Raw genomic sequence first — 13,711 nt, 5'->3', positions numbered from 1 at the left:
GATTTATTTCGCATAATATGTCCGAAGAACTATAACTTTCGAGATTTGATGGTGGTCAGTACCTCTCGGTTGTTATTCATTCTTCTGAGGACCTCCTCATTTGTGACTCGGTCAGTTCACGGGATCTTAAGAATTCTCCGATATAGTCACATCTCAAATACTTCCAGTTTTCTGCACATATCTTCGTTCAAGGTCCACGATTCAACACCATAAAAAAGAACAGAGAAGACGTAGCATTGCAGCATTCTTACTTTTGTATCAAGAGGGATGTTGTGACTCTTGAAGAAGGCCCCATCCGAGTGAAGGTGGATCTAGCTTTTCCGATGCGTGCTCTAATCTCCTGGTTGTTGGTCCATTCTTCATTTATTATGGTGCCGAGGTAGTTGTAGTGCGTCACTCTTTCTACACGGGATTGGTTGACGTAGAGTTGACTTTCTGTTATCCTTTTCTTGCTAATTATCATAAGCTTTGTCTTTTTAACGTTTATATTGAGTCCATATTGTTGACCGTAATACGTGGTTTTGTTTATAAGAACTTGTAGGTGTTCTAAGTTGTCCGCAAATACTATGGTGTCATCTGCATATCTGATGTTGTTTAGCCGGTAACCATTTAGTAGAATACCTTTTTCAGTTTCGTGCAAAAATATTCTTTCAGAGTACAGATTGAAGATAAGAGGAGACAAGATACAGCGTTGCCTCACTCCACGAATGATTTTCACATAGTCAGTGTGTTCACCTTCAACTCTAAGATTTGCTGTCTGATTGAAGTATTGAAGATTGAAGATTTCTAATTATTTTCAGATCTTGGTTGTTAATTCCTGTTTCTTTTAGCATTTGCATCATCTTGGCGTGCTGTACTCGATCAAACGCTTTCTTGTAATCAACCAGATATGCGTATACGTCGCAGTTGACGTCTCTGCATCTCTGGAATAAGACTTGTACTAATAACAAAGCCTCTCCAGTATCAACAGCATTTGTGAACCCGAACTGATTGAAGGAAATTTGACTTTCACACAGCTTGTAGATTCTCTTATGAATTATCTTTAGGAACAATTTTAGTAGATGACTAATGAGGCTTATAGTACGGTAATCTTTGCATTTTTGACTCCTGGCTTTTTTGGAAGTGCAATAAACTCAGATTTCAGCCATTCTGTCGGTATTTCTCCAGAGTTGTATATGTTGTTGAATATCTTTGCGATTATTGCTATTGATTCGTTGTCCATTAGTTTGAGTAGTAGTATATACATATAGAGAGTATGGTAACAACAGAAAGTATAAAGGGAATGGAATATAAGCGTTATAATACACATACATAAGAAGGGACAGTTTCGAAATTATAAAGGCAGCATATAAAGATCTATCAATTATCTCCCTATAGAGGCTTACTCCGTATTCGGAAGATATTCTAGGCGACTACCAATGCGGCTTTCGTGCTGGAAGTTCAACAATAGATAAAATATTTATGATCCGACAAATATTAGAAAAAACTTGGAGTTCAACTGAGATGTAGACTAAATCTTCGTTTCCAGCTTTCCAGATTTCCAGCAAGCATATGATTCGATAAAAATAAGTAGATTATGGCTAGCAATGTTAGAAATGGGAATACCAAGAAACTTACAGACTCATATGCACAGTAGTGCATTCAGTATTTAAACAAGAAGGTCCCTTATAACCGTTGCTATTCAGTTTTGCCTTAGCATATGCAATAAGACGCGAATCGAGGATCAAAACCATTGTTGGCCTTTACTGACGATTGGCTGCAAGAGACTAGAGAGGTGTTTTGACAACTTGAGTCGAAAACAGTTAGACGGGGTATTCAAATAAATAAATAGAAGACGAAATACATGATAGTAACCAAAAATCCAAGACCAAACTTACGCAGAACATAACTATTAATGACCAAAACTTCGAAGTAGTAAGATATCTGGGGACGGTAATCACAGATGACAACCACATTGAAAAAGATGTCTCCGTAAGGATAATTGCGGGAAATAGAGAATTATACTCCCTATCATCTAAGCTGCTAAAAAAAATCTAAATTAAGACTGTAGAAGTCAATTATTAGCCCAGTTGTTACATATGGAAGTAAAACATGGATTCTATATCAGCGGGAAATAAATAAGCTGCTGATATATAAAAAAAAGGTTTTTAAATGATATTTGGACCTCAAAGAAATGACTTACCAAGAGAGTGGAGAAGGCGCCGCAATGCTAAATTGATGATTACGTATGGTACTGAAAACATCGTCAGACATATAAAAACTAACCGAATAAAATGGGCAGGTCATGTAGTAAGATTAGTGGAAGACAGAGTACTAAAGACAGTGTTTTTAAGATACCGAGAGAGTAGAGTAAGTAGAAGATCAGTAGGCCGTCCCAGAAAAATATGGAGGGATTATTTTGAAGCCAAGGATTGAAGTACAACAATGGAAAATAGAAACGCAAGATCGTAGAAGATGGAGGGCTATAGTGGATGTGGCGAAGACTTACCGCGAGTTGTAAAGCCAGTCAAAAGGATAAAGAAATTAACCTGAGACTTAATCTTAACCTATTTTATTGTCAATTCTTGCGTTGATTGCCTGTTCCATTTAATCCACAGATCAACTTTGTCTTTCCATCTATGAACATAGTTGCAAACCATCTGTAACAAGAAAACTTAAAGGTAGTTTCCTTTATAAACTTAAAGGTAGTTTCCTTTATAGCGAGAAAAAAGACATAAAATAAAGAATGAGATGCGTGTCGCCCCTTCTGCCTCTCCGTATTTCTGTTCTGTTCCATATCATTGTGCCCCAAAGTTCATCATTTTGAATTTTAAAGTTTTTTGAGGTTATAGAGCAATATTTAATAAAAGATCTATGGGTATTTATAGAAAGCTACATCTGTTTCAATAGATCTTAACACTAAATAAAATTTAGTGATTTACCTTTAGATCTGAAATAGACAGATAATGCAACAAAACAAATTTACAAATACACAATAAATACCACGTCCGCTTATCAGTTAACAATCACGACACTTACAGAACTATTTATAGATGAGTAGCTTACTATCAAACAGCATAGACCGCAGCACAATAAAAGTGTTCTTTAAAAAAATCTCGTTCTGCCCCACTCGTCTATTCAGCCCCGTGTTTCACATTCTATTCCATTTATTTTAATTTCTGAAAAGTCTTTTGATCCCACGTATGTATATCACCTTTGTTTTGTTTTTTTTTTCTGGTTTTTAGTAAAGAAAAATAACTGCACGTAGAATATTTTTCGATGGCTTTAGTAAGTTCGTTATTGCTCGTTAACGTTCGTTATGTTTCTTATTGTTGTGATATTTAAACTTTCTGTAGATAATTTCAAGTTTAGTACTTTGACTCTGCAGTTTTTTTGCGTAGTCTCTTGTGAATGAGTACTAAAGTTTCTTTTATCTTTTGGAACCTCTTTCTTGACTTTCACGTTTCGTTTTGTCCCTATGTATTTTACGTTCTTTCGACTCAACTATAAGCTTTAATTTATCTTGATATGTGGAAAGATCTTAATATTAATAATATGTCGTCCCCTTTAGAACCGAATTACAGAAGTTTGTTTGTGGATGGTAGAGATATTTTTAAATATTTCAGCGGGTTATACGTAGTAGAGTAGGGATATAGAGTCGTTTATATTTGGTGTTGTCTAAATTAGATAGCAATACGTAGCAATAATACTCTGTTAGTGGGAAATTTGCTTAGGAGCTTTGTACTTTTTTGGGTTTATATTTGGTTCTGTTACCTACTGATAAGTTCTCAATAAAGACGAAACATGTCATGTCATACTGTAAACAAGGACATACTTTCAAAGAGAATCATAGATAATATTTTCCAGTATATAGGATATAATAGTTCAGCATACATTTAACATATGTTATGTCTTAAATAGGTACAACAAAAGCCCAGACTACATCTGGAGTGTTAAACGGACAGTATTACCTATGTCTTCCAACAGGAACAGCTTGTCCTACAAGTGGCAGCGGTACTATAGATCCCAGAATTGTCACACCTACAGGAACAGTAGTAAGTAAAACAGTTAATTTAAATATTAACCAAGCTTGAAGAACTAGCTAAATATTTTGTAGAAGATTAGGTAATTAGGCAACAAAATTTTAAAATAGATTAACAAAACTAATCAACCTGTCCCACTGTTCTAGTCGATCTATTTGTAACACAGCGACTTAATACTTATTTACTAAAAACCTCAGAAGACATGTAAGTTCATCATTTAACCATTATATCTGCTGGCAGATATAGGTGCCTATAAAACCTTTAAGAATATTTCGTGCAGTTGTAAAATCTAGCTTCCTGTTATCCTCTGCAGAACATTTATCCATCTGGAATATATCATTCTTGGTTCACTCTTGTTAGCCATTCGTCTCCACTTTACATTACAATCTTTAATAAGAATTTTTTCTTGCGAAGTGATCAGCACATGTTAATTTCTGTTTCGTCTTTTTCTTTTTATCGGCTTTTTCTCCTCCTACTTTAGCTTTCCCTCGTGTGTCTTCGTTTTTTCTTCTATCTTTCAATGTTTTCAAGCATAGGGGAGAAGAGGGAGACTTGATCTCACCGTTACATTTTTTCAGATAACTGTTTTTATAACCGATCTAGAACCTAAATAATTTAGGGGAACATTATAAATTTATCACGGTTTTGGGAATTATACACCCGAAGAGTATACTGTTAATAAATAACGAGTTTTTGTAGAATCCCCGTAGTTCGGAAGACTTGATCCTTGTGTATGGGTGACGTGATTATGCCTTCCCAGATTTACATTAAAATAAAACCAAAAATTGGATACTGAAAACTAAGTTTACTCAGTTATTACTTGTTAGTCATATAATATTATTAAAAATATAAACAGTTTCTGATAGAAAATTATACTCAAAAAGTTATGAAAGTGAAAATAAAATATTGCTGAATTTTGAACATCCTCAGTGATTTAGGAAAGACCAAAAAACGTTCTATGCGCTTATTGTAGCTAATAAAAGTCGGACTTGGTAACTTTTTTAAAATTTGATCACAAGCTACTTCACCCATGTCTTCTTTTTTTGGATACTTTTTCCCGTTATATGTCCTACGTAACGATGGACAAAGTTTCTTTCGGAGACAAAGCTTACAATTACCCAATCTTGCACACTTAATTCATACTCGTCACCTTCTGCTTCTAATTCACATTCAGTATCTATCTCTACTTGCATTTCATTATTAGGATCATATTGAGACTCTGACGATGGTAGTATAATGTCACTGCTCCACTTCCCCCCAAAAACTTGAAGGTTTTCTCAGATCCTTAAGTTTTTGTTTAGTTATTTTTTAAGTGCTCTTACTTTGACGCCTTTCTCTTTTTAAAATTTTGTCTTTACCTTAACCTTAACTTCAGCTTAAAGCGTAGGTTTTTCTCGTATAGCTGTGAGAATTTTCGTAGTTGCTTGCTTTCTACCCTTTTTTGAAGTCCTGGGCCCGGCTTTAGAATGAGGTCTGATCATTTCTGGGCTAGTAAAAGTGGCAAAAGTGAAAGGTTGCTCTATTGATGTTTGTTGTAGCTGTTCATTTTGTAAAGTATCTCCATTTGCAGGATATAATTGTATTGCGATCAAATTATTTGAGGTGTGGTGAAAGTGCCAGTAGAAGTAAAAGGCTGGTTTTTTGTCCTCTATAAATGTTCGTCGTAGTTGTTAATTATGTGCAATCGATCCAGTTGAGGAATGTGGTCTACTTATTTCAGGGCTGGTGAAAGTGTCAGTAAAAGTGAAGGGTTGATTATGGTTATTTATGACTGGTTGTGCAACATCAAACTGAGATAAAGTACAATTGTTTTCCGGCTCTTTGCGATCAGTAACATACGCTGACATAACATCTTCATCGGTAAAAGTATTGGAATTGAAAGGTCAAATACTCGTAACTGTGAATCCAATCTCAATATAACGTGAACTAAAAGATACGGGAAAGCGTAAGCTAAGCATACTCCGACTTCGTATATTCTAATTGTCCTTTCTGGGTGGGTCACCATCCAATCATCATAGACAGTATTATAAAAACTGCTGAGAAGGCCAAATACACTCCTGTCTAACACCTGGAGCTTAAGCGAAATGTGTGGTGGTATGGTAAGAAGAATTATTCCGTATTCTTTGACATACGTTATGGCTTCCAGACTAACGTGGCTATCATCATTGCCCATTATGATTAAATATTTATTGTTAGTCGCCTTTACATGTTTTTGAAAATGTTCCAAAAATTTAATAAAATTAGAAGCGGTAATCCATGGTCTAACGTTAACGTTAACTGATTTATTTCGAGCTGCTGTGAATTTAATAAGATGGGTCAATGTGGTCGCCAACACTTCTAGAAGATAGGCACATTTAGAAGAAGGTAATCCATTCACTTTCACAAACTACGCCAGTGGTCCCTGGTGGGCTATAATCAATCATGCAATCTTGCAAAAGAATTCGAGGAAAAACCATAAAATTCGCTATATTGTTTCCAATTGCGTTGATTGCACAACAAACAGTTACTGATGCTTCACATTCCGCTGACGTAATTTTACCAACTTGTTTTTCACCTTTGTATGCAATAATCTTCCTTATCTTATGGACAGTAAAAAAGTAGAGTTTCGCCCACGCTCCAAATTGCTTCTGGTAAAATTCCGTTGTTTTCAATAAGTGTCTTTAAATTTCCGAAAAATTTTAATACATTGTTTTTGTTGAAGCTAGTTGCTTTAAAAAGACTGGTTGCTTTCGTACAGCGTAGTGATAAGGTCTTCATCCTTTTCAGAAATATGATGTTTTAAACGGGCCTGAATTCCTATTTAGCGTGACTCGAAAAATCATGATGTGTGTAGTAACCTTGCGATATACCGTAATATACAAAATTTACATACATATACACTTTCCATCATTTTATATATTATATTTTTTTATAATAACTCGAGAACGACTATATCGATTTGGCCAATTTTCATTTTAAAATATTTGTATGAAAGAAAATAAAATAAATTAAATAAAGTTAAATGAAATTGTAAAAAATTATAAAAAAAATTATATAAAATTAAATAAAATTATATCAAATTTATTAAAAAAAATTAAGTAAAATTAAATAATATTAAATAAAATTAAATAAAATTTAATAAAATTAAATAAAATTAAATAAAATTAAATAAAATTAAATAAAATTAAATAAAATTAAATAAAATTAAATAAAATTAAATAAAATTAAATAAAATTAAATAAAATTAAATAAAATTAAATAAAATTAAATAAAATTAAATAAAATTAAATAAACTTAAATAAAATTAAATAAAATTAAATAAAATTAAATAAAATTAAACAAAATTAAATAAAATTAAATAAAATTAAATAAAATTAAATAAAATTAAATAAAATTAAATAAAATTAAATAAAATTAAATAAAATTCTCTATAATAACATAAAAGAACATAAAAAAGAACTCCAAGGAATGGTAGAACTAAATAAAGCATCAGAAAACAGAAAATTCTACCAAAAACTTAACAAAAGTAGAAAAGAATTTAAACCAAGAACAATGATGTGCAGAGACAAAGGAGATATAGTAACTCAACAGAGTTAAATACTATAAAGATGGATAGAATTCTTCAAAGAAAAGTATAAAAAAACGAAGATACAATATATGATGGAATTATACTGGATTAAAAGGATACCAGAGAAACAACCCCCCCTTCAGTAGCTGAAATGCAAGAAGCAGTTACCAGACTGAAAAATAACAAGTCACCTGGATTAGACAAAATTAGCGCAGAATTAATAAAGGAAGGCGGAGACTCCCCATTGAATGCGAAGGACGAACTAATGGTGAACATATGGAATAATAAACAACTGCCACAAGACTGAAATACCGGAGTAATTATTCCACTACATAAAAAGGGAGATCAGCTTTAATGTAAAAACTACCGGGCAATAACGTTACTAACTGTGGCATATAAAATACTGTCAAATATTGTGTATGACCGATTGAGACCATATGCGGAACAAATAGTTGGGGGATATCAATGTGGTTTCTGCAGACAGAAATCCAAAATAGATCAAATCTTAGTCTTGAGCAAATCTTGGAAAGAACATGAATTTAATATAGACACACATTATCTTTTTATTCATTTTGAAAGTACCTACCTATGATATCATCCATCGAGAATTTCTGATCCATGCACTGAAAGAGTTTACTCAACTCATTGATATGGTAAAAGAAATACTTAAAGTACAAAGAAAAATTCGAATTCAAACGAACTAACAGATACAATCCATGTTAGAACGGGTCTACGACAGAGAGATGCCTTATCCTGTATTCTATTCAACATCACATTAGAGAAAATAATTAGAGAGTCAAAAGTCAACACCAGAGGAACAATAATAACAAAAAGTGTACAAATATTGGCATTTGCAGATGATGTTGATATCATAGCTAGAAGCGAAAGAGAGATGATAGAAGCATTTGATGCGATAGAAAGAGCGGCACAAAACAGTAGCCTAAATATTAATTACATATTATACGTTACACGACAATGATCCTAAAATGTTGAAATAACCTTCTCTTCTGATTATAAAAAGGCTTAAATATTTACAAATGCAGAGGAAAATATATTTAAAGATTATTTAGATATTGCCAGTAAAGTACACCATGTCCTTACAACCAAACAAGCAAAAGAACTGGCGTATGAGTTTGCCGTAAGAAATAATAAAAAAAGAGCGTGGCTCTTGGAGAGTGCCGACAGAAGTTAATGCTTCATATAGCGTGTTATTACTATAATGTAGGTTAATAAAATTTTATATCTGCTTATTACTGAACTGTTAATATTTTTATAATAACACTACATATTTAAGTACGTTAAAATTTAAAATGTTTAATGATTTTAGTAAATTTAAAAATTTGTTAAGTGTAATTATAGAATTTATTCATCATACACATTTTTATTATTATCTTGTAATTATGCTTAATTATTTCGTTTTGATTATCATCATCATCATCATCAGTAGCTCGACAACCCTTTCTGGGTCCTGGCTTGTTCTAGGATTTTCCGCCATTCTGTTCCGTTCCTTGCTTTGTTTTTCCAGTTGGTAATCTTAAGTGTTTTCAGATTTTGTTCAACTTGTTCCATGTATCTAAGTTTGGATCTTCCCTTTGACCTTCTCCCTACTGGTATTTGCCTTATTAATATGTTTTGGTGTTTCAGTCTCCAACATCCGTTCAATATGGCTCATCCAGCGCAGATGTCCGATCTTTATGAATGTTATGACCTCGGGTTCATTGTGTGCTATGTATAGTTCAAAATTATATCTTCTGCGCCATATGTCATTTTCTTTCACCCCCTTATATATGTGTCTAAGGATTTTTCGTTCAAACGTACCTAATAGGTTCTCATCGCTTTTCGACAGTGTCCATGTCTCTGATCCATATACAAGGACCGGTTTTATCAGGATCTTGTATATTTAGCAGGTAGGCGTTCGGCTTAGATTGGGCGACGAGAGGGCATTTTAAAGTACCTCGGGAACTATCGCCGGGAATACGAAGAACGAATTCTGTACTAAGGTTAGTCAGGCGGAGTCTTGGACTGAGATGTCTTTTGAAGATTCCAGACCCTCCTCTATAAAGACGAAAAAAAAAAGTCTATAAAAAGTATGACAACAAACTAGAACTCATTATAAACTGTGCAGAACGTAAACTGAATGATTATGGCGTTAAATAAAAATTATATAAAAAACTCACCTAAACGAATAGTAAAGAAAATCAACTTAAAATAATTCTGAAAACACTTCTTGGTAGAGACAAAACAATTTTTGAACACGTGCTCTTCGTTGTGTATTTTAACAGAAAATAAATTACATGAGATCTAATGCCATACTAACAGCTACGCTATATTGCCGGTTTTATAATTTTACACGTTTTCATGTTCCTTTGAGTTACTATTTATCTTGGTTAGGGTAAAATAAATTAGGTATTAAAAGTAAAAATAGGCATTATAATTGCCAACTTCCGTAGGGAGATGGCACTCTAAGAAGAAGGTTAGGGTATTCGCTCCATACTTTAAAAGTAGTAGCACGCATATGTTAAAAGTTTTTTAACTAACAGAAATATTGCTATTATTAAATATATTTTTGTGCCTATCCTAAATTTATTGCCAATATTATTTATATTTCATCACCATGTTTGTTTTCATCTTCAACCAGATTTTACATGATCGTCACTTTTTTATCTGATCTGTATAAGTTCTTGTTGGTTAGCGCTTTGGAGTTAAAACATTTCGATAGCTTCACTAAAGTCTTCTGTAATTAATACTATATTATAGTATTATTAGTAGAAAATTAAAGGTTATTAGTTTCTAGCCCATTATTTGTACGTTCTTATCTTTCCAGCTTAATGTTTTAAAAGCATGCTGCACAACGGTGTTCAATAACTTTGGTGATATTAGTTTCCTAGCTGGGTCATTTTATTCCATCCGCATTAAATGCTCGATCCACCTCAGACGTCCTATCTTAATATGTTATACGATATCTGGTTTCTTGTATATTCTATAAAGTTCAAGTTTGTAATCTCCACACTCCATTGTCATTCACTGCTCCATAAACTCGCCTTAGTACTTTTCTATCGAAACATCCTAATATGTTTTCATTACTTTTTGTTACAGTCAACAAATGAATATAACATTTTTTTAAAAACTACTTTTCTTTCTTTGTTAACACTTCTGTAAACATGTAGTACATCATCACCCAGCCCTTTGCGTCCACTGCTGGACATAGGCCTTCCTCATTTTTGTCCATTGTGCTCTATCTTGAGCACTTTTTCTTTTCTCTGAGCTATTTGTAGCGTTTTAGAAGTTGTAGCTGTCAATGTCAAAGTTTCGGCACCATAGATCATCACAGGCAACACACATTGGTCAAATGTTTTTTAAAGAAATTGGTATATCGCTTTTAAAGATGTCTTTGAATTTTCCATAGGCTGCCCATGCTAGCTTTATTCTTCTTCGTAGTTCGCATGTTTGGTTGTCTCTCGTGATCTTTATTTCATGTCCAAGGTATATGTATTTTTCCACCAGCTCTACTTCGTTGTCTTCAATATTGATATTTCCGCTAGGTACTAGGTTTGTCATAAATTTTGTTTTGGATATGTTTATTTTAAGACCCACACTAGCACACACTAACTAAAGTTCATTTATAGTTATAAGTTCAACTATAACGTCTGCAAATTTCAAATTTGCTAATTTTCTACCGTCAATGTTCAGGCCTTTCTCTTCCCAGTTAAGTTTTTTACAAGCATATTCTAGTACTGCGGTAAACAGTTTAAGCGCTAAGGTGTCACCCTGTCGGACTCCTCTGCCGATTGGGATATGATCCGTGTTTTTATGTAGTTTTACCGATATAGTTGCGTTGTTGTATGTATTGCAAATTAATCTTGTATATCGGTAGTCAATGCAGCATGCTTGTAATGCTTCCAGGATTTTGTCAAATTCTACTGCGTCAAAGGCTTTATGGAAATCTACAAAAGCCAGAACGAGTGGTCGATTGTATTCGATAGTCTTTTCTATTACCGTTTTAATGCTCTGTAGGTGATCATTTGTTTCAAATCCGGTACGAAATCTCACTTGCTGTATTGGCTGGTAGAAATCAAGTTTTTTCTCAAGACGATTCGTTACTATTCTTGTAAGGAGTTTGTATAGGTGACTAAGAAGACTTATAGGTCTGTAGTTTTCTAATTCATGGGATCTCCTTTTTTGAAGAATAGTATTACCTCAGTATTGTGCCAGTTATAGTACAACTAGTACAACTTGCTTCAAATATTACTTACATGTTAAAACCTATCAATCAATGAAAAAATCAATCAGGTTTTGGTCCGAAAGTATGATATTTAAAAAAAATTCATACACTGATAATATTCTAATAGAAAATAGTATTCAAAGTTTTTTCGTGAGCCTTTACTTTTTGTTATTAAAACAGAATAAAAATTAACCACAATTTGATTGTGGAACTTCTTAATCTAATGTTTAGGCTTACAGGTTTGAAGCCAGTTTCAAAATGCAGTAAAAACTGAATAACCGAGCCTTATCTAACTCAAAAATGGAACTCCCATAGTTTATTGTATAAAAGCTTAATTCTTTTAACCTTTGAATATAGATAATTTATTATTAAGGACATAACTATTTTTTCATTTTATTTATTATTCGAATATGATAGCTTTTAGCTATATTGCTCGTTACATCATACAGTTGAAAGCAATTTTTTTAATAAAAAAAGTATTTTTTACATATTTTTTACAAATTATGTAATAGTCTACTATTCGTTCCGCTCTTGTTGACACTAATGTATACATCTATAATTATCGCACCTAACTAAATACGAACCAATTACACAATGATCAGATACAGTAATCGAAATGGTTAGTCTATCACACTAGAAAGACTTTTATGTACTGATATTAAAACTTTAAAACTATAAAAAATTTTTTATATTTCGAGTTCTGTAAGTTTTAACATAATATTAAGCTTAAATAATGTCTTGGTCACTTTTTTTGTGCATCTTTATTCGCAACAGTTAAGTTGTTGTTTTTGTAAAAGTTAAACAGTTAAGTCGTTGTCATAAAAGCAGCGGAGTGATTGTCTAGCATCACCGAGAATCGCGCCAGGATACTGACTGACTGAGTGGGTACTCAGAACCTGGTGGTACTGAACACAGATCTGGGGCCCACGTTTGTTAGGAGAGGTACGGATGCGTACATCGACGTGACGATGGGTATACAAGGAATAACAGAGAAAGCAAGAGGCTGGAATTTTTTGCCAGACTACACATCGGTAAATCGGATTCTCGATGACTAGAGCAGGGACCACTAACGCGGTCCGTGCGTCCGGGATGTCGGAAAGCGGATGCGGCGATGGGAATGGCGGAGATGGGAATGATGGCGATACGAGGAGCTGATTAAATGGAGAGTAAGCACGTTGCAAGGTCCATCACTGACGGTAGAAAATCTGGATAAAGCCATTAAAACAGCGATGGAAGGAAGCAGGATAGATCGACGAGATGTTGACAGGCTGCCGTACTGGTGGAATTAGGATGTATATTTATAAGAAAAAGATTAACTAGAGCAAGAGGCAGAGCAGGGATGAACTCTGATGTCGGGGAGATCGAGTAAGAGTACTGCTCATGGAAGAGTGAACTTATCAAGAAAATTGAAAAAAAGAAAAAGCTTTGTGAAAAGCTGGATAATGATATTTAAGGTCAGCTATACAGGATCGTTATAAAAAATTTTTTGCCTGCAGAAAAAATGGAGTATAGAGGGACGAGGGAACTGAGCGAGTCATACCCTTTACCATAAATGAAATTATTGAGGTATTGACCAAATACCATCTGAAGCGGTAAAGGGTATAGAACAGGCAAAGTATGCGTGCTTCTGGAATACATAAATGCACTGCTGGAAGCACAGACCTTGATCCTTGAAGGATATCAAGATTGGTACTTATCCGCAAAGCTACGGAAAAGTATAGCCCCTAATGTCCCCTTCCGTCCATCGGTAAGCTTTATGAAAGGATGCAGTGAAGACGCATGATTGGGAGATCAGAACGCTTATTCTCAAGGCAATTTGGTTTTTGAAAAGGGAAAAAAGCACGACTGATGTAATTGTGGGTGTACTAGACGCACTGCGCAACATTAGATATTATGAACACCGCTGGGAGGCTGCTAAAG

General features: G+C 33.8%; 1 protein-coding gene across 1 annotated transcript in view; it reads left to right on the top strand.

Moving 5' to 3' along the window:
• Nucleotides 1–13,711, top strand: part of LOC140448421 (inactive CLIP domain-containing serine protease A3-like) — a 56,831-nt gene that overhangs the window by 16,291 nt on the left and 26,829 nt on the right. The window contains exon 2 of the mRNA XM_072541505.1: nt 3,901–4,034. Within this exon, the coding sequence (XP_072397606.1) occupies nt 3,901–4,034 (134 nt within the window). The remainder of the gene's footprint in view (nt 1–3,900; nt 4,035–13,711) is intronic.

The sequence above is a fragment of the Diabrotica undecimpunctata genome, chromosome 8 (genome assembly GCF_040954645.1).
Source record: "Diabrotica undecimpunctata isolate CICGRU chromosome 8, icDiaUnde3, whole genome shotgun sequence".
NCBI lineage: Eukaryota > Metazoa > Arthropoda > Insecta > Coleoptera > Chrysomelidae > Diabrotica > Diabrotica undecimpunctata.
The sequence above is the reverse complement of the archived record's forward strand: the minus strand, read 5'-3'. Positions and strand labels throughout refer to the sequence as shown.